At 36.7% G+C, this 21762-nt stretch overlaps 1 protein-coding gene across 6 annotated transcripts in view; it reads right to left on the minus strand.

Moving 5' to 3' along the window:
• The window catches only part of Phf14 (PHD finger protein 14), a 202261-nt gene extending 180725 nt beyond the window's left edge, over positions 1 to 21536 (minus strand). For 4 of the 6 annotated variants that reach the window (XR_005091034.1, XM_028894650.1, XM_028894649.1 and 1 more), the window contains exons 1-4: positions 21148 to 21536; positions 20600 to 20710; positions 12593 to 13356; positions 5628 to 5772 (exon numbers count right to left, since the gene is read on the minus strand). Coding sequence is in view for 5 of the 6 variants with exons in the window: in XM_028894650.1 (XP_028750483.1) it covers positions 5628 to 5772; positions 12593 to 13356; positions 20600 to 20710; position 21148 (1021 nt within the window). In the remaining variant the exon portion in view is untranslated. The remainder of the gene's footprint in view (positions 1 to 5627; positions 5773 to 12592; positions 13357 to 20599; positions 20711 to 21147) is intronic. The other 2 variants (XM_028894653.1, XM_028894654.2) reach the window with 2 other exon arrangements.
• Between the last annotated feature and the right edge of the window lie 226 nt (positions 21537 to 21762).

Consider the following 21762-nt stretch of genomic DNA (forward strand, 5'->3'; position numbering starts at 1 on the left):
GATTTAAGTTACACGAGAAACTCTGAGGCCTTAGACACACAACTTTCGAGCTCACATGGCATTACCACTTATCTTGATCATCTAATTTGTCTGCCTTGACTCAGATTGACATTTTAGTTGTTTCTAAATTTTAAGCTACATTAGAAAGGTACATTTGTCTTTAATGAGGCTACTCATGTAAAACATAGATCACATTATAAACCTTTAATTAACCTTAAAGATGTCAGCAGGACTAACAAGGTATCCTTACAGACATCTGTATTCATCTGAACAATGACTCTATTAAGAAAGAATGTACCCTAAAGAAATAGTCCCTGGTTTTAACAACAGGAAGAAGTCTGGTTATATAGTTCACCTACAGAGCATCTGTCTAGCATGAAAAGGAACTTCAGTTCAACATACAACACAGCAAATATGTAAAAGATTACAAATAGATCCATATCTGTCACCATGCACAAAACTCAAGTCCAAGTGGAGCAAAGACTTCAACATAAATCCAGTTACACTAAACTTGATAGAAGAGAAAGTAGGAAGTACTCTTGAATGCATTGGGACAACACAGCATAAATTGAATGTAGAAACATATACCTGTAATCCCAGCACTCAGGAGAGGAGGCAAGAGAATTAGAGTTTCAGGATATCCTCAGAAATACAGCAAGTTATAGGTCAATCTGGGATAAATGACATTCTGTCTGTCACATTAATAAATAAACAAGTAAACATATGCATGTGTGCATGCACTTGTGCGCGCGTGCGCGCACGCGCACGCGCGCGCGCGCGCACACACACACACACACACACACACCCTAGGGTGTTGGTAAGTGTCCCTGGTAAGGACTACCTGAAAGACTGAGGAAGGAGGATGGCAAATTAGAGACCAGTAACATAGGAGCCTGTGACAGTTTGAATGAGAACGGTCCCATAGGCTCATATGTTTAAATACTTGGTCCCCAGTTGGTGGAACTATTTGGGAAGGATTAGGAGGTGTGGCCTTGTTATAGGAGTTGTGTCATTGGGGGTGGACTTTGAGGAGGTGCACACTCTCTTGCTCTCTCTCTGCCTTATACTGGTGTAGTGGATAAAATGTGAGCTCTCAGTTATTGCTCCAGCTCCATGCCTATGTCTTCCACCATGCTCACTACTATGATGGTCAAGGAATCACTCTCTGAAACTATAATCCTCCCCATTTAAATGCTTTTGTCTATAACTTGCGTTAGTCCTGGTGTCTTATAAAAGCAACAGAAAAGTAACTAAGACATAGACCCTGTCTTAAAATAAGAAAATAAAAGTAAAGAAATAGGGACCAGAGCATTACTGAGTGGAAGAATGCTTACAAAGTCTATGTGAGGTCCTGGTTTCAATTCTTAGTACCAAGAAATAACAAGAGCAAAAAAACAGGATAGAGAAAAATGTTTGTTCTGAATTTGAAATGGTAGTATTCTTTGGTGGGCTCAGGTCTGAAGCTATAGTAAAAGAATTGTAGCCAAACACCAGGTAGACACCTTTAATCCCAAAGCTTGAAAGGTGGGAAGTCAGAGAATCGGGAGTTCAAGGCTAGTCTGAACTACAAGGAGTTCAAAATCTCTAAGGACACAGATCACAATCAAATGAAACATACACACACATACTATTTTCTTTCTCCCTAATTCCAAGTCCTCTCCACACCCATGATCACCTTTGCTATCTATTTCACTAAGAAAATAAGAAATACTAAAAAAATTCCAAATGTTCCAACCACCCCATCTAACAACTTACATCTGTACCCATTCACCCTTTCTCCTATAATTATGATAGCTACTCTCATCTGCTCCATCTCTATATGATGTCAGAACTAACTCCTTCTAATCTCATATGCAAACTCCTTGCTCCCCTTTCTTTTTTACATCATCAGTTATCCAGACCTAACATAGCTAAGTATGAGAGCAAAGTCTCTAGCTCCAGTTCTAGAATGACCAGCTGCCTTCCATTCCTGCTATTTTGGTCCCCCTACCACCACCACCCGCAGGATACACTGTATCCCCTCAAACTGTAAGCCAAAAAGAAAAGAAAAGAACAGACCTTCACAGACATTTTTCAACCAATGAGAAAAGCATAATACACTTCACGATAGAATTATCTTGCTCCAGCCTACACACACCTCTTAAAGGTTCCATAACTTCAATACTATAACACCGGGGACAAAACTTCCATCTATCTCTGATACTCATTTTGGTATCATGAATTCACTGCCTAAGAAACAAAACTCATAGTTATTCAGGAGGTTAACTATAGCCAATGCAGGAGCCACACATATTTACATCTGCATAACAATAAAATCTACCCAAGGAACTTTGTATGTGGGCTCCTGGCCTTACAACCACTATGACTGATAAGGCAGGGAGGTAGAACTACAAACACTGTCCTCCAACATAGTAATGGACTTGTTCTGCCTTACTTGCATCTTTTCCTAAGCATGTCATATCTCCCTTTGATGGTCTCTGTATTTTATATTTATTTATTAAGTCATGTAACATATATAACTTTTGTGAGGGAGACTAAGATTTTTGATTTGTGAGTGTGTGGGGGGTACATGCGTCTATGAGTATGTGTATGCATATGAGTGCAGGTGACTGTGTGGGTGCATGTGCACATGTGTGTGGAGGGTCTGAAGTTGATCTGGGGTGTCTTCTTCAATCATTCACCATCTTATATATTGAAACATTGCCTCTCAAGTGAACTCAAATTGCTAGCTAGCTTGATCTAGGGATTTTGTCTCCACCTCCTAAGGACTGACATGAAAGGAGAGCCGCCATGCCCAACTGACCTTTACATGGGTCCTAGGGATCTGAACTATAGTGCTCAGCTCAGTTAAGTGCTTGACTGGAAAAGCTACCCACCCACCCCAAGCCCATCATTGAACTGTTTGCCTCCTAACCTAAGGTAGTTTGCCTAGTAGTATTATTGGAGACTCCCATTGAGTCTGGATAAATTCCCACATGAATTAGACCCTTATCTAACTCTAAACACATTATTTATTGGGCAGTTACCATTTTCCCTTTTTGAAACATTTTTGTGCTTTGCTTATTATATGGTTATCTCCACACTAATGTATTCCTTATATCCTCTGAGGTATTAGAATACCTGCTACCTATAATCTTCCTTAAATATCACATTCAATCTTACTGATTTACATACTATCTTCAGTCTAATTTTTATGTCTGGTGCTAACCTGATATAAGGTTCAAACAAATTAAAAAGAAACTTTATTTCTAACTCAAAACCAAATCATCTCCAGCCATTTCTGTGGTCTCTACTTCTACTTCTCTAATCTACCCTCTCCCTAGCAAGCAAAAGTGATCCTTCAGTTTGAAACTTATCACTGCAGCTTGCTCACTCAGTTCTACTTTACTAACGTCTGTACCATTATACAAACACCACAAACATGTTTTAACTTCAAGATCTTTACACACTCTGTTTCCTAGGCTTATGGTATTATTTTAAACCCAAATAATCTCGGGGCTTTCTCTTTCACTTCCCTTAGGTCACTACTCCAACCACCCAATCTGGGAGGACTCTTCTTATCACCTATTAGAAATGCAAACTTCTATCAACCTATCCAGCCACTCCCACTCATAGCATTTCCTATACTTGTGGAGTTTCATTTTTCTCTGTAATCTAGATCAACATCGGATACTTATTGGCTTATCATTTACTCTTCATTTTTCTAGACAGTAAGTTCTAAAAGGTCAGCAATTGGAATGTTTAATTTATTCTACATGATGCCTAAAAATTACACAGCATTAAGTACTCAGGAGCTACTAAACAAATTACTGAAATAAGAAACATATAGCTACAGGAGACATTCCCACTGTGAGTCTCAACTCTAGCACTCGATATGAGGGCAGGAGGAATTATGTGAGTGGAGGGCTGTAATCCCAGAAAGACGGAGAAGCAAAAAGCCCCAGAAATACTGCTTTGTGGTAGTCATGGCTCTGACACAAAAACAGACAGACAGACACACAGACAGACAAAAACAGAAACTGATGAGGAAAAAGTTTTGACACAAAGCAACCAAGAAGGTACTCCCTGAACCAAACAATCTAAATAATATTGTCAGTCACTACAAAAGTATTATTTTCTTCCTAGTATAATTCATTAAAAAAAAAAAACAAACTTGCACACCATTTCTACACAAAGCAGAAAACCTTAATGTAACATGGAAAAACACATTTAAAAATCTAGTATTAGGGGCTGGAGAGAGAATGCAGCAGCTAAAAGGACTGGCTGCTTTCACAGAGGACCAGATTCAATTCCCAGCACGCATAAGGCAGCTCACAATTGTCTGTAACTCTAGTTCCAGGGGATCCGACACCCTCACACAGACATACATACAGGCAAAACACCAGTGAACATAAAATAAATACATAAATCTTTAAAAAAACAAAAACCCTAGTATTAAAGCTACTGCACTACGAAATCATGTGGTTATACATGGCTGTATCCCAGAACTAAGGAGGATGAGCGGAACAATGAAGAGTTTATACCAACAGCCTGTGCTATAGCAAGATCATGTCTTAGAAATAAATAATCAAATTCAAATGTAGAAAGTATAATTGTAAAAATACGTATAATGTTGAAAGGTTTTAAATGCAACTTTTAAATAATACCTTCTATTGGCTAACTGGATCCCCACCCCACCCCCCAAAATTCTATACACTATTTAAGAACTAAAAGTAACAAGGTATAGAACACACTCCTATGATCCCTGCTCCTCGGGAGGCTGAGAGCAAGAGGACAAGTTACAGTCAGCCTGACCACACAGAAACTGTTTTAAAAGAGAGGAAAAACTAAGAGTGAGTAATATAATAATATATATATATATATATATATATATATATATATATATATATATAATGCCTCTAAAAAATACTGTTCTTTCCAGAAAATATTTTAATAAGTAAATGCATATTTTACACTAAGAGAATCTGAACAGTAATGCCCATTAGGCAGACTGTGGAATTCCAAGTCTGTAATCCTAGTACTTAGGAGGGAATGCAAGAAGCTCAGCTCAAGGTCATCCTCTCTACTGTGTGGCATGCTCAGTGTCAGCCTGGGCTACATAAGATCCTGATTCAAACACACACACAAACACAAAATAAAATAAAATAAAGATGGGGGTGATGACTCTGTGGTCAAATATTTGCTGGGCTTTGTGGTGCACGCCTGTAATGCCACACTGATGGGTAAAGAGAGAAGGGTCTCTGGACTCAATGGCCGGACAGTTGGTGGAAGAAGCAAATGTCAGGTTCAGTGAGAGACCCTTTCTCAAAACCTACGGTGGAAAGTGGTAGAGAAGACATCCAACATCGACCTCTGTCTTCTACACACAAGAAGAAGCAAACAAGCATGCAAAGTGCGTATGTGCATGCATGCACACACACACACACACACACATATACCACATATACACACAAAAATAAAAAACATATTTCAAGGACTCAATATAAATTATTTTCAATTTAACCATCACATCATATAATAGTGTAGTAAAACCTTATATGAGTACAAATGGGGAAAAAAAAGTTTAAACTTCCTCTAAACAAGATGTCAACCAGCCATTTCTAACAGAAGAAAAACAGCAAAATTACCTTCATGAACTGTAATGCCACAATTGTCACATTGAATTATTTCATCTGCATCTTCACTATTATCACCAAGACAAACACAGCAAATCAGAATGTGGTCCATTTTTTGTGAACTCCAGTTTTGACTCTTCTCAAGAATCAGCGAGTCCTAATGTTAAAATACATCAGAAAAATCACATTTTAATTAAAAAGTAATTTAATACTCAATTCTCATTTTTTTAAAAATACTGTTTCATGTACTTCAAAGTTATGTGGCATTCTATTAGTTGCCTCAAGGTCTGCTCCACCTCTGTCAAAGGACATCTTCTTTGTCACTCCTGTCCAAGTGGCATGGGCTCTCCCCTCTACAAAGTGAGAAAGCACAGGCATGCAAATAGCTTCCTGCTTTGGCATTTGACTTTGACCCTGAAACTAGGGGAAAACAAACAACTGATCATCTAGGAATTACCAATCCTACATACATGTTTTCAAAGTATCAAGATGTGGTTCCTATACTTTGAGTAAAATTACTTCCAGGAAAGACAAGACACATATACAAAGCAGGAGGGAGTAAGTTAAGATAACATACAAGCAACTGTGCATATGATATCTGAGAGACTCTAGACTCCAAAGTGTAAATGGTCCAGGGTTACCCAGCTACTCAGAAAGAACCTGAACACACAATATGCATATCTAACTATAATAAAAAATTTTAATGATTCAAGTTAAGTAGTTGCTAGGAAAATAAAAGTATTCCTTACATTTATGTCAAGAAAGATCTAGTGCCAACTGGTAATAAAGATAGCCAGCTACAATCAACATAAAAAAGGAATGCTTTAATAGTAGACGAGTGTAAGATAAAATTTCAAGAAAAGAAAGTCTGTCCATTTTAATTTAGACCTTGTGCATTTTGGATGTAAACTTTAATTTAAAAAAAAAAAAAGATTCATTCTGGCACGGTGGCATACTCCTATAGCTCCAGCTACATGAGAGGATGAAGCAGGAGAATAACTTGAGCCTAGGAAGTATACACCAGTCCAAGTAAAATAGTAAAGTCTCAAAAAAACAAAACAAAAAGTCTTGCTATGTTAATAAAGAACAGTTAACATTACAAGGTAACTTGTTGGTATATTTTCATTTATAAACCTAACCAAGGTCAAAACAAAATTGTTAAGTTAGTTCCATGCCACGGTCACTAAATATATTTAATTTCATTAATGTTTTGCTGTTTTATATCCCTTTAAATTCTATCAATACTCTCAATGGTAACATTTGGAATCATCATTTCAATGCAAATTGTCAATGACATTTAAAAGTTTTTTTATGGGGAAAGGCTTTTTGAGACAAGATCTCATGTAACCCAAGATGCCTTTGAACTTCTTATCCTCCTACTTCTCATTGGCTCTGATTACAGGTATATGCCACAACACCCACTGAAAAAATCCTTACAGGTTGCAATAAATAATTCTTTCAATACATTTTATGGATAATATCTAAAATTAAAACTGTAAAACAAATCAGGAAAAAATGGCCACCAAGTAAGTTGAGACTATCCTGTATAGAAAACTCATGTGTTTTATAGTATCTTGGTAGTTAATGAACATCATGGGTTTCATTCTCAGCTTTCACTTAACAGCTGTTGAACATACAATGTTCTCATTTGTAAAATGAGAATGACAGAAATAAAATGGAACAGAAAGGTTGTTGTAAAAATTAATGAAGTAATAAAGGTCATCAATGTTGCATTGTCCATGCCCTTCTTCCTCTCCTCTACACTTCCTGTAGACGGCTCAAAAGAGAAACACAGATTGACATCTAATAATGAGGCAATGGATGGGTTGTGTTCTGTAGAACCAAGTTATAAGCCTAATTGAGCACTGATAATTCATCCCCATGGTAAGGCCAAATGTTTTCTCATAGATTATTACTTCTAAGTTGTTTTTGTTTTTGTTTTATTTTAATATTAAAAACTAGAAAATGACCTAGTGAAGCAGAGTCTGATAAATAATAGGCTACCTGTGTTAATGGACTGTCAACATTTCTTTGTAAGAATTACCTCTAACCCTTGGAAAATGGCTTATTAATACAGAAAATAAGTGAATTTCTATGAGTAAAACTGTGAATGAATAAAAAGTGAATTTCTATGAATAAAACTGTGAATAAATAAAAAGTGAATTTCTATGAGTAAAACTGTGAATGAATAAAAAGTGAATTTCTTGAAGTAGAAACTGAATCAATGGGAAGATCTAATCCCTCTATTTTCCGATTTTGTTCAGAAAAAGTGCCTGTCTAAGCTGTCTCTCTATGCCAATTTCTCTCTACACATACTATTTTCTAATGCAAAAGAATGAGAAAGAAACAGTGACTGCTGTTTCTGGCCTTCTGAGCCCAGTGAGATGCTTGTTCAAACTCTACTGCAAAGGAAGATGGAACAATAGCCCTACAGAGTTCCCATAAACAAACAGCTGGCCCTAATGGTTCAGTGGGAAAATCTAAACCAAATTTTTGAAAACATTCTGAGCTGTTTCAGTAGAGCAAACATACATTAATGTTTAAGTATGATTTAAGTACACGTATGATCAAAATAGAGTCCAGTTTCCTATGAACTTGTTACCATGTTTCTGAAGATGTGTATCCTCTTTCAAAGAATAGGCTAAAAATCTAACAAAAAAATTAATACAGCATTACACAAAAATAGAAATCAGGAAAGTAAGTAACAGATGGCAAAGCAAAACTCATCTAGAAATAAGAAAAAAAGGGGGCATTACAGTAATAGTTCAAATATTATTTCATTCTTCTCCTTGGAATGTAAAGTTAATCCTAAAGAATTTAAGGACAGTGAGAATATACAGGGCAATGGATTTACATGTAAAAGCTAAGCAGAAGGCACTAATTGGGAGAAGAAAGCGACATAAGTAGAGAGAGAAGGGGAACCAGGCAGAATAGAAAGGGAAGCAACTGAGAACTAAGTATAATGGTATGTAAGAACTAAGTGTATGTACGCATGATGATGCTGGGTCAAATCCCAATGCTTTCTACGCCCATCTAAAACAAATAAAAACACTAACCTACAAAGGAGCCACTGCCTAGTATTCTTTCTGCGCTCTAAAACATAGTTAGTGTTCACTTGCCATGTATTCTACAAGACGATTATAAAATACATACAAATGGGCCAAACTGTACCTGTTGTATTTAGATTTAACAGAAAAAAATTCCAATAGTTTACATTGAAATAGTATTAAAAGATGAGGAAAAAATAGTATACCAAAAGTGTGATCCATGTTTCTTCATCAATACTTTCCTTTAAAGACTCTCAAATATTTGTAAAATATTACAAAACGTGTTTTAATAGGACTTACAGCAATTTTTTTTCTTCAAAATGTGCAGAGATAACTAATTAGTAAGTCAAGCATCCCAAACAGATACATATCTTCAGAAGAATGCTAACAAGAACTGATAATAAACTTTAGTTCTATATTCATTTGATCCTAAGTGTGCTTGGATTACTTGCTGTATGTAATTACTTGTAATTACTTGAATTACACTTGCTCTATGAAAACACAAATCATGTTCTCAAGAGAAAGGGTTAATATTTTCCCATTGAATGTATTTATAAATTCTGCCAAAACCCTTTACATAATAATTGCAAACATTGGATGGCACCTGTCATTAAGCATAAAAGAGCCTTGTATGACAAAAAAATTATTTTACTGTGCCAAAAATCTAAGGTTGTGCTTATCAAAACAATAATCCAAAACTAAACTATTCTACGGACCCTCAATGAGAAGAAGCTTGTGGTTCTTAAAAAAGCAAGACTGTCATTTCTGTTGAGAATTTCTATAATGCATAAATTTTCATCTACTCTAGGTTCAAAGTCTTGAAAAGGAAAACCATTTTCTGAAAATGTTACACTGACCTTCTTTAAAAAACTTAGGTCAGAAGATCAATGGGAGGACAAAATGCCATTAGTGATATTCAAAAGTTTCAAAATAAAGGACCGAAAAGGACATAGCCAAACCTTAGGCATTATCCAGACTCTACTGATTTCAAAAATGCAAATGTGAAAGCCCACGGAGAAAGACAGGCATCAAATTGTAGAAAATGCAACTCAAGTGCTCCACTCTAAAGCAGCAAAGGTGTGTTCCAGGAAGCTCTCTTGAAGGAAGTACAACAGGTCAAGACTATTCTCATGATGCCATTAATATACTGGCTGCGTTTTTTGCTCTTCTTGTGGCTGGGTGACGTGTTCAAGAGCTACATAAGGGCAGTGTTACCAATCTGACAACTTGCCTGCTTCGGAATCCATTATGTGGTTTTTTTGTTGGTGGTGGTGTTTTGTTTAACAATTCCTAAAATTTAATTTGAAATTGTAAATGTCAGTAGACACAGTCCATCTAAATAATTAGTTTTCAATGACTTTTTAAGATAAAGGGATCCTAAAACCAAAATGTCTTAGAAGCACTCCTATATATGTCTGAGGCATGTTGAATCAAAAAAGTAAGTTATAAAAGGGCCCTGGTCAAAAAATGTAAATTCCTCTAAGAAATTTCAAAATTGCTAAGGTTTCAGAGCATCATTTAATTATAGACAAGCCACATCATTTCTCTGCAAATCCACTTGACATTGCAACTAAGAAAAGGCTTCCAGCTAAAAACTAAATATGTTATTCTTGTTTGTATTTCTAATGCCACACTTTCTGCTGTTTCTACTACAAAGGGGAATATTAATACTTAAAGGCAAAATGGAAAAAAAAACTAAAATACATACTTCTTAACCATAGGAATATTTAGTATTTATTATTACCCAAGATAGATAACTAGTAAGACTAACAGAAACATTACCCATAAGGCAGCAAGAATAAACTTCAAATATCTTTCTATAAATACAGGATCATATCAATAGAAAATTTAGACTGGTAAATAATATTCTATACTGATTAATTTGTTAACTAAAATTGAATGTCTAGTTTAGTTTAACGTAATTTAAATATAATTAAAATCATCAAATATTCTAAGGAATTAAAATAGTTGTGAGGGAAAAAAAAAACTGTAACCAAGCATCTAAGCAGGAGGCTATTCTCAGAGAGATTAGCTTTCTATATGTTCTTCTATGCAGGTATTTTCCTGAGAAATATTTTGGGATCTCATCCCAGAAATATCTTGGGGTAATTAAATACAGGGCCCATTACTTACCAGAACTTTTAATTTTTTCACCACATGTGATCTTGAAATGTATTATAAAACTTAGTCTATTAAGCACTGTTATCAAGTACAGCTTATTAAAGGATAACAAATACATTTCTGTACATATACAAGTGTCCCTACACATTGGTATGAATCTTTTCCATAGGTCCTGTATCATTAAATTACTTTTGTGAATATTAACCTAATAAGCATGAAACATGAAGAGATGCTGTCAAGAAGCAAGCTCAATCAATAGATACAGAATAAGTGCTAAATGCTATAAAAATAAACTGAGCAAATAAATGCTCAAGCTAAAGATGAACAGATATCTATAAATACGCCAAGATGGCATTAGCAATATGAATGCCCAATCTAAATATTAACAGACATCCATAAATATGCCACGATGGCTTTGGCAATATGGAAGAGCTTATGCCACAACCTTAAAAAGTACCACACTATCTCCTCAATTGAGTTTTCCTTTACCTACAGATAAGAATTAGCATAGCATTGGAAGTAGGCAACATTCTTCATAGGAATGAGGGCAACCTAGAAATTAATCAGTGTTTATAATGCAAATAATAAGCTGTTTTTTTCATCTCTGCTGACATGGAATCCCTGACAGTTTGCTATATATTATTTAAGAGGAAAAGAACCAAAAAATTTATAATAAGCCTAGTTAAAGTACACAAACACTACACTGTAAATCTGTAAGCAGAAAAATATGAAAAAAATAAAGCATAAAGAAAATCTAGTTTAAGCTACTTCAATGATATGAAAAACAAAAAAAATGGTGAAGAAAATTCTGTTGACATAAACACAGTAACAGAAATGACAGAATTAATACAGTTCTACATGTGATGCAACAGATACATCTACATGTAAGACACCAACTCAATCTTTCTTTTGGAAGGAAAACACATAGGCACACAGACAGAGACACGGATATATTTAACTGAAGTCTTGAACGTTGCACCTCTGGACCAATGGGTCAACCTAACTCGCAGTAGAACTTCAAAGGCAGGACTGAGTCATTACTGTTGCTTCAGGATAGAAACGCTTGTTCTATGGGGGAAAATGTTTGCTTTTATTCTTACTTCTTTTTTTTTTTTTTCCTAATTTTCCGGAGCTGAGGACCAAACCCAGGGCCTTGTGCTTGCTAGGCAAGCGCTCTACCACTGAGCTAAATCCCCAACCCCTTACTTATTCTTACTTCTTTGCAGAGAATTTGTTCATTAACCATGTTTTAAAAAGTACATTTTACCTTCACACAAATAAAGCAAATAATTGGTGACTATGCTGATGAAGATTGGTGACTAGGCTGATGACTGCTACAACTGATGATTTAACCTTTAAAACGACTCTCTACAAGTCAAAAAAATGAGCTATTGTTCTCTTCTAAAGTATTCAAAAGCTTTTTGTTTTTATGTGGCTATGGACAAAATTATATTGAAGGAAGCCTGTACTATCATAATCCACTCAGTGCCAAGTTAGCATCTATGAACAGAAAGAGGATAAAAATGGGAATAGAGAACTATCATTTCCCAAGTCTATAGATATAAAAAAATGTTACTCTACATACTCTTCTCCTTGGAGATGGAGAAAACAAACTCCTGAAGAATGTTGACAAATGGTGAGTAATTAAGTCTGTTGACCAAATGAGTAAATGCTGCATTGAGGGTGTTCATTCACTCCTACAACTAAATAAAAATTCAAGGAAGTCACTTAAAATATATAGTAAGTAGTGATTTAGAAATTTCCCTTTTCCCCAGACAGACAGATATCATAAAAATTGGGTTGATCTACCTCATTACTCTTGCTTTGAGAAAGGGTCAGGCTATCATTGGTCAGTTCCTCATCATCAGCACTGTTTCTGCTAAGAACTTTACTCTTCTTCTTCTTGCAGCCCACTTCGCTAGCAGGGCTGCTATGGTCTTCGTCATTGCCCTCATCATTCTCATCTTCATCACTCCCACTTCCCTCATCTTCATCGTCCTCATTGTCTCCATCACTGCCCTCCTTCTGAGATGCCGATCTCCCCTTTCTCTTTACTACAGTCGGTCTCCAATCATTGTCGTCCTCGCTGTCATAATCGTCCATATCATTCAGCTCTTCCATGGATACAAAGTCCAAAAGGGGCCGGTTCCGACGAAGATTCCATTTCTTGGGCTCACTGACCTGTTCCTCGGTGGCGGTGGTTGTGGTAGGGACAGAAGGGGAGGTAACAGCAGGACTCGTGGCTGGTGTGCTGGCAGCAGCAGAAGCAGCCGCACTATCAGACACTGTTGCCTTTTCTTTGTCCTTCTCTCTCTCCTTGTCTTTCTCTTTTTCTTTCTCCTTTTTCTTTCTAGGTCTTTCTCCATTTTCTTCTTCTTCCTTCTTTTCCATTTTGATTAACTGTTTGTCTGAGGGCACTATTTCTTCCTCTGTAGAATTTTTAAGCTGTTCTTCTTTTGCTTTAATATCTTCATTCAGTTCTTCTTCTAAAATGTTTTCCTCAGAATCACTACAGGAGCCTTCTCCACTGTCCTTTGAAGGGTCTTCACTTCCATTACCACTCCCTTCAGAATCTGTTGAAAATATGAGAAAAAAAAAACCACACATATGTATATACATACACACACACACACAACACTGACACAAATGAAACCACCAAAACTTGTGAATAACTTGCAAAACAATATAAACAAATCTAAGGCAAAGGATGGGAGACATTCCCAAACTCATTAAATAATAAGTCAACAAAGTTGATATATGATTTAATCCAATATGAATTAATGAAGATGACATATGAAATGAGTTAGAATATACTGTAAAAATAGAACTACTATTTTATATTACATAGCTAATAACAGTATAATGTCCTAGTGATAATTTTATTTTCTAAAAGTAGTTTTAACGGGCAATTACTCAATCATAATGTAATTTGATTAAATTATTCTTCCTTTATATCCTTCTTTCATAAAATATGTATACTTAAACTAATGAATATCATCTCAAGCAAGAAAAATTTAGCCCTCTAAAACTGCCTAATTTATTAAACTTTTTTTTCAATCAAAACAAGCATAGGCATTTGATAGTGAACTTGTAGCAGACAATGTTATATCAAGTACAAAGGTGAAAATGGACAATACCAATGGCACATAAGAAAATGGAAGATGAAAGAAAATTTCAGTCTTCCTGCTTAATAGAATTCTGTCCATATTAATAAATGTGTCATGTAAACTTTCATAAGTTCTAACTACTAAGTGCCCTACAATGGAAGATGCTGATGAAGAAATGAATCCACCCTAAAATGATCAGTTACCTGCTCCTGAACAAACTGGCTATGGTTATTGAGTAGATCATGCAAGCTTACAATTGGAAAGGTGCTTCCATTCCCACCTAGGGCAACAGAGTTATCTCAACCGAGCACTATTCTCTATTCTAACCCTGTCTGCACACAAGTCAAAATTAAAATTTTAAATATTTGGACAGTAGGATAGAGGGAAATGGAGAAAGAAGAAAAAGAGAGTATTTATACCACTTGTTAAATCTATAGGAAAAGAAATTGTCTGCATTTATAATCAAGAAAATAGAAATGTTAAAATAGTGTAAAGCATTACTGCTTCCATACAATTTTAATTTCTATGAATTCAACTTTCCTTCACCTTTAAAATTAACTGGGAATTGAAGGGGCAAAAGTTAGTATAGCCAAGTCAATTCAGAAGTCCCCATATACATGGCTAATAACAAAACTATCCTGTTAGCTAACTCATGTAAGAACTAAAAATAACAGATTTTGAATGACCCAATGAATTCACTATCAGTCTCAAGACTATCAGCTTATTCAGTAGTGTTCTGAAGAAAACAAAAGCAAAAACCACCCTTATTCTAAACAACCTTACACAGGGCAAACATGCACTATCATCCAAGCTAACAATTCTTTAGGTTTAGGACATCTGGAGGTAGATATGTGTGCTGAAATTTAGAAATGTTCATATTTTATGAGAGTAATTTGGGATATGTATAATATATTACATTAATACCACATTAATGCCTAAGGTGCTATTTCAAATATAATAGTTCAACAGTATAAAGTACAAATATTTACAGTGCATGAGAAATGACATAAATTAACTGTCAGTTTTAGACAAGTTTTGCTGTAAAACGAGAGTTTCTGCCAATCTTAAGAAATTCTTACAGATTTCTGAGCCTTTTGGATTTAAAGAGCATGGACTTAATATCATTCCTAAGCAAGTGATTTGTTTTCAGTTGAGTTCTATAAATCATTAAGAAAGTTTGGATTTTTATACCACTCACAATAATTAAACCTAACCTACAAAGAAAAATCAATCCTAGCTAAAAATCAATAATAATTTCTGCAATTTTTAAAATAGTGGTCTTCTAAGAAATAAGCAGAATTCACTACTTCAAAGGCAGAAAAGGATCTCTTGTGCACATTAACTGAAGTAAATTTTGACACCTTACATGTAACACCATAATCAAGAAACTAAAAGGTTGAGATAGAAAGGAAAGATCCTACTCTTCTCCATCAGTCTCTAGAAGACACTCTAACAAGAACCTAATAGAAGATACATAACTAAAGCTCCTAGTACAGTATGGCTCCCAATGAGAATAAACTTCGTAATACTTTGTAAACTTTCAAATGTCGTGGACTTTGTCATTTTATTTTCAATTATTTTCAAATGTAGAGGTAAACTAATGGCTTTTGATGTTTTGTTTTATAATCATGTCTGAGCACAGTGCAATCTTAAGATTCAATTGTTTTATATTTGTCAATGTATTATTACAAGAACATGACATTTTTCTTCAAATTCAAATACTAGTAGCTTGCCCAGCTTTTTAGTCACCAAATGTAACATCTTAGTCATATTCTAACAATAGGGCCAGGATCCCTGGAAAATAACTTTTTCATCTGATTAGCCATCACTTCTTTTTGGTACATATTCATTTGAGGAACAGAGAGTTATTCATAAGCATAGATGAAAAATAACAACGAGAAAACGAGGTCCACAGCTGGCTGTATTTTTAAAGGCTGCAAAAGAAAAACATTTCTATTACCACAATGTCAAAGAACAACTATATCCCACGTTGCCTTCCAAATCTATCATTCCACATACAAGAGAGGAAAGGACAGAGGAAGGAGGCAAAGAGGGAAAGAAAATTAGCAGTGTGAAGTAATTAGCCAGATATTGCAAATAAAGCTATCTTACAAAAAAGGACAGAGTTAATTAATCCCCACATGAACTCTTTTTTACATTTAAAAGTGACTTTAAGATTAAAATCCTATTCTTCATTTAGTTACAGAATTAAGAGGAAAAAAAAAACTTCAAAACACACAGTTTTGATCAGGATCTTTCAAAGCAACAGTCATTTCAACTTTAAGGAAATTTTTTAGTCACAGAATTAAAAACAAACCTTGAAAAATCCCTTGACAATATTCATTGATAATATAAATTTAATAATCAACCATCATAAGTATCATTACAACAATGCTCATTTTTTTCTTCATGATGAATATTAAATAAGAAAATCAGTACACTTTAGAAATTTCCAACTATGAAATACAATGTCTGTCCAACAATTCCATTGGCACAGTGCAGTAATAATTAGCACCATAAATTAACGTAGTAAATGACAGATCCTAGAGTCATCTGTAACTAACTCCGTTTCTCTTCATGAAAGCCCATCACTCAACACTACGCATTCTCCACTGGCTCTTATTACAGCTGTGGCATCTTGCATTTTCTAGGTAAATCTACAGCAGAGCTTCTCTAGGATGGAGAACTAGTTCCTGGAAACACTGGCGGTTGCAGGGCAGGTGCAAGAGGTAGGGAAGACACGGGGATCAAGTACAATACAAAACAAAGGTGCTCTGAACATTCACACTATACTCCACAGGACAAGCCTGTACCAGCACAACCAAGAATTAGTCAACACAAAATGCCAACAGTGCCAAGGCTTTCTGAGAAACCCACATCTAAAACAAGATCTCAATATTCTCATTGTTTTCTAGACGTGTTTCTTTTACTAGTCTTTTAACTTGGTCCTAACCACAAACACAAATAATATTTCCATGTCTCCATACCTTTAACATTTGTTTCTCTCACCAAGATTGTTTTTCTAACTATTCTTAGTTCACAGCTCCTTCCCTAGCTTTTCAATGAAACTCATCTATACCATGCTAGTCGAAAATAATCCTTTCTCCTCCAGAAGACTTGAACCATATACATAATCAACTACTCCCTGTATTACCCATCATTTAATAAGTGCAATCTAACTATTTATTGTGACTTCCCTATATTTGGGAAAGTGTTAAATGAAATGCTAATGAATACAACTTGGAAAAAAGCACTACCAAAAGCAACTACTACTGAAGTCTCAACCTGATAATTCTAGTTAGATTACTTCCAGGCAAAATGGCCTCATTGTACTAACTAAATAACCCATCAAGATCCAAATTTAAGCACTTTACTTTGCATAGCAAAGACAGTGGGAGAGACCAGGACAATATTAGTTTATATTGTTAATAAAATTAAGAAATGCCCACATCTTCAAAAGCATTCTATTCAAATAAATGAAAATTAACCCTAATCCGAGGCACAAACCAAATAAAACACTTAAGCTAAACCATGAAATGTGCAGTGTTGGGCTGGTTTAGAACTATAAAATCAGTCACTTTTATGTCGTTCCACCTAACATTTCTACATATGGTTCTTCTGGTGGTTATCATAATTTTATCTGTGTGTGCTACCATAATTATCATAATTTTAACTGTGCCCTGTCTTAGGCACAGTTATTTATTTCATTGTCCTCAATCAAAAATGAGAAGAAGTCATGGTGATCTAGAGTAAGTCAATATCTCAGCTGTGAAGAGCACCACCACACCTGAGTCAAAAATGAGCAAGACTCAATTGCTACTGACTATTATTTTAAATAAAATCATTTTCCACTAGCTCTTTTTCACAATAACATTACCAAAACTACAGGAATAAATTTGTGACCTGAAATCTTAGATCACATATTTAAACTTGCCAGGAGCCAGGGCAGTAAAAACTTGAGATTATATGACAAGAAACGACAGACTGTATGAAATTTGAGTGCTTTTAGGGGACATACATTAACCAAATATAATGTCCCTTCAACAATAAATTAGTATTTACCAAGGTCGGAAATCTTGACTTGATACCATACATTGTTTTTAAAGGCGTTTATAAATGAATCTGGATTATTCCATCCCTTGCAAAGAGAATGCCTGTGAATGACTCCACCTCAATAAATGAGAAAATGAATCTATCAAGTCAGAATTTATTGAAACATAATCATTTTTGAACATTTCAAGAAAGTAAGTTTTGGAGTCTGTTTCATCAATTCCTACCTTCTAAGTGGTACCAATGATGTGTCAGTTTAGACTGTCACTAACACACCAATACTACCTTCTAGCAGAGACTATTCCTGTTAGTCTTGTCTAAGGAGAAGACATTTTAATTTTACCTCCTTTCCCTTTCCTTTCTCTCTCCTTCCTCAAGTACCAACACTAGTGAATCAACTAAATAGGAGACAAAGAGCTGCAACGTGAAGGTTAGAAACAGTTAATCAAGATCAGCTTGCCCAGTGTTGACCTCTAGAGTCAACTTATCAGTTACCACAGTAGCCCAGCCTTTCTGACTTGAGATTACATCAACCCACTCTTAGTTTCTAAACAGTGAAAAGATTAAATTTTATAGTCAGACCTATTAGATCCATCAGTTTCTGAGTAACTTCATGAGCAGTCCTCTAAACTCAGTACCCGTGACTATATCTCCGTAATGAGCTATTTGTGGTGGTACTGTGTACCCCAAAATATTGTGCATGATAATTAACTTATCTGGGGTCAGAGAAGAGCACAGCCACAATATTAAACATAGAAGTTAGGCAGTGGTGGCACTTATCTTTAATCCCGATCACATGATAAGATAATAAGGTCAATTTTGAATCTACTGTTAAAAAGGAACTACTTGTTTTACATAGGATAAGTAATGAACATTTTTTTTGTCTGAGTTTATCAAATGTTACTGGACTGGACATTGTTTTATATATTAATGGAGTTATTCGTCTAAATTTTTCAAATGTTAATGGACTAGACATCATTAATGTAATCTTGACTGTGTATATTGTATATATTTATGGATATAATTTTTCTTGTATTAGTTATAAGCTTTTTTTAATTTTAGACAAAAAAGGGGGAAATGTGGTGGTATTGTGTTCCCCAAAATATTGTGCACACTAATAAACTTATCTGGAGTGAGAAAAGAGAAGAGCAACAATGTTAAACATAGAAGATAGGCAGTGGTAGCACACACCTTTAATCCTAGCATTCCAGAGGCAGAAATCCCTCTGGATCTCTGTGTGTTCAAGGATACAACCAAGCATGGTGACTCATGCCTTTAATCCCAGGGAGTGATGGCAGAAGGCAGAAAGATATATAAGGCGTGGAGGACCAGGAACTAAAATCATTTGGCTGGTTAAGCTTTTAGGCTTTTGAGCAACAGTTCAGCTGAGACTCATTCTGGATGAGGACTCAAGAGGTTTCCAGTCTGAGGAAACAGGATCAGCTGAGGAACTGGCAAGGTGAGGTAGCTGTGGCTTGTTCTGCTTCTCTGATCTTCCAGCATTCACCCCCAATAACTGGCTTCAGGTTTGATTTTATTAATAAGACCATTTAAGATTCCTGCTACAGCTATTATAAAGGTTAAAAGAGATTCTGTATTATATCATAATGCAAATTGTTTGCTGATGCCATTAAGAGTAACACAACAAAAACTAATTCCATCCCTTCTCACTACCTTTAGAAGCAAAGGAGAGTCAGAAGAAGAGAGCGAGATGCTTCAAAATCCCAAAGTGCACGATGGGATACTAAAAACATGTTAGAAGGGATGGAACTATGGTCCAGCAGGAGAGCATATGGGAGGCCCTTGAGTGTGATCCCAAGATCGCAAAGAGAAAGAACTTCAAGAGAAAGAACCCGTGGAAGGGATGCAATTAGAAAGGCTTTTAGTTCTCATTTTAATCTAAATGTTTATCAAAGGAGTAGAGATAACAAAAACTTTTTAATGCTCATGTGTTTACTGGTGTTTTTCAGATATAATTTTGTTTCTCAGATTTCTTTAACTAAAACTCAATATATTAAGTACACATTAAATACACAAAAGAAAATGCATAAAGAAAAACCATAATGTTCTGTTTCTGCTTTTACACTACATGAGCATACAACTCTCATCATCTTTTTAAATCACTAACTAGAATAAGCAAGCTCGTGTGCTTTACACAAGGTATTGCACCTGCTGTTTTAAAGCAAAGTTTGCTTGGACTAACTTTATTCTGTAAGAGAGCTAATGCACAAAAAAGTATAACTCCTCTAAGAGTGCCATGTGAGCTGAAAAGGGAATAACCCTGTTCAAGGCTACTTATGATCCATATTCTTCTTAATATACTCTTCTATATCTGGGGTACCTCAATTCTTCACTAAAATATATAAGCATAAATGTATGATAGGGTTTAAAATGGGAAAAATGTTTTTGCATCTTGGAAAATGGTTCTTCCATACCAGTTAATAATCATTTGAGTAAATATGGACGGCAGCAGAAGCCATAATAGGATCCAGTGAACAGATCTTAGGGAAATGTGGAAAATCAAATGAACAAAATAAATGATATGTGTGCTTTTACTGTAAATGAACATTTTAATCAAAACTGGTTCAAAAAATAAAGAAGTTAAAAATACACGGAAGCGCAGAAAGCTGGGAAGGGGAAAGAGAAAGGAAACGTTTACCTGAAGCATCTCCAACTTTAAAATCACTGTCATCTGAACTATCATAATCAAGAGCTTCCAGGAGAGAAGCTGCCAAAGGCTTCACCTGCCTCCTCTTGGAGCTGCGATCCACTGTTGAGAGAAAATATTACATTTTACAGTCTCACCAAAGGGAGAGCTGGGATGCTTAAGACGATACATCGACTTCGTGCAAGGACTCCGAGTTCTCAACACAGTGCTTGGGGAGAAGTTGGGTTTGGGGACGCTGGCTGCGGAAGGCCAGGTGGCCCCTGTGGGGAGGTCAAGACCAAGTCAAACCAGCCAAACCCCTGGCGGACCCCCGCCTACCACATCCTCGAGGAACACGCCTCTACGACTACCCGGTAATCCCTCCTTCAGACACCACAGCGTACAGACACATACAGCCCCTGCACCCCAGAAGCCAGGGCTCACTGGCAGGGACCACTGAGCAGCAGCTCCTCCCGAGGGTCAGGCAGGACCCACCCGACCCTCCCTCTCCGCAGGTCCCGACTTCTGGAAGGGTCGAGGGGGGCTGAGGCCTCACTTACTAAGGAATCCGTGAGGCGGTCGTTTGGAGGAGACCTAGGGAGAGGCTGCAGGAGGCGAGGCAGCAGGGACGCGCAGAGGGCCACGGAGCCGAGTCCGCGCAGCTATGCGAGCCGGGCCGACGGCGCAGGGGCGACCCCGGGGCCGGGCCAGCGTCCCTCCCCACCCCCAGCCCCGCGCCCCTTCCCCCGCGCTCCCCGGCCAGAGGCGCCAGGCCCGAGCCGGCCGCCCTGCGAGGGCACCTGCCCCGGTAAAAACCAGGAACAAAAAGAACAGAAAACTTTATTATCCTGCACCAGAAGCCACAAAGGACCCGGGATTCCCACAGTCGGAGGCCGACTGTCTGAGACAATGGGGAGAGCAACGACCCGGATACAGCTCTGACAAGAAGGAAGTGAAAACCACGAGCTAAGTCCCGTTGCTAGCGGCAGACGCGGAGAGCGCATGCGCAGACGCGCTCCCTCCCGGGAGAGAGCCGAAAGCAGCCGAGTGAAGCCGACTGGAGCCGAGTAACTTCAAGAAAGATCGTGGAGTTCACCCAGAACCCCCAAGCTTCGCCCATAGCCTGCGGAAGACTAGGCCTCTCTGAAACCCCCCCCCATCTCCTTCCAATCATG

The sequence above is a fragment of the Peromyscus leucopus genome, chromosome 3 (assembly GCF_004664715.2).
Source record: "Peromyscus leucopus breed LL Stock chromosome 3, UCI_PerLeu_2.1, whole genome shotgun sequence".
NCBI lineage: Eukaryota > Metazoa > Chordata > Mammalia > Rodentia > Cricetidae > Peromyscus > Peromyscus leucopus.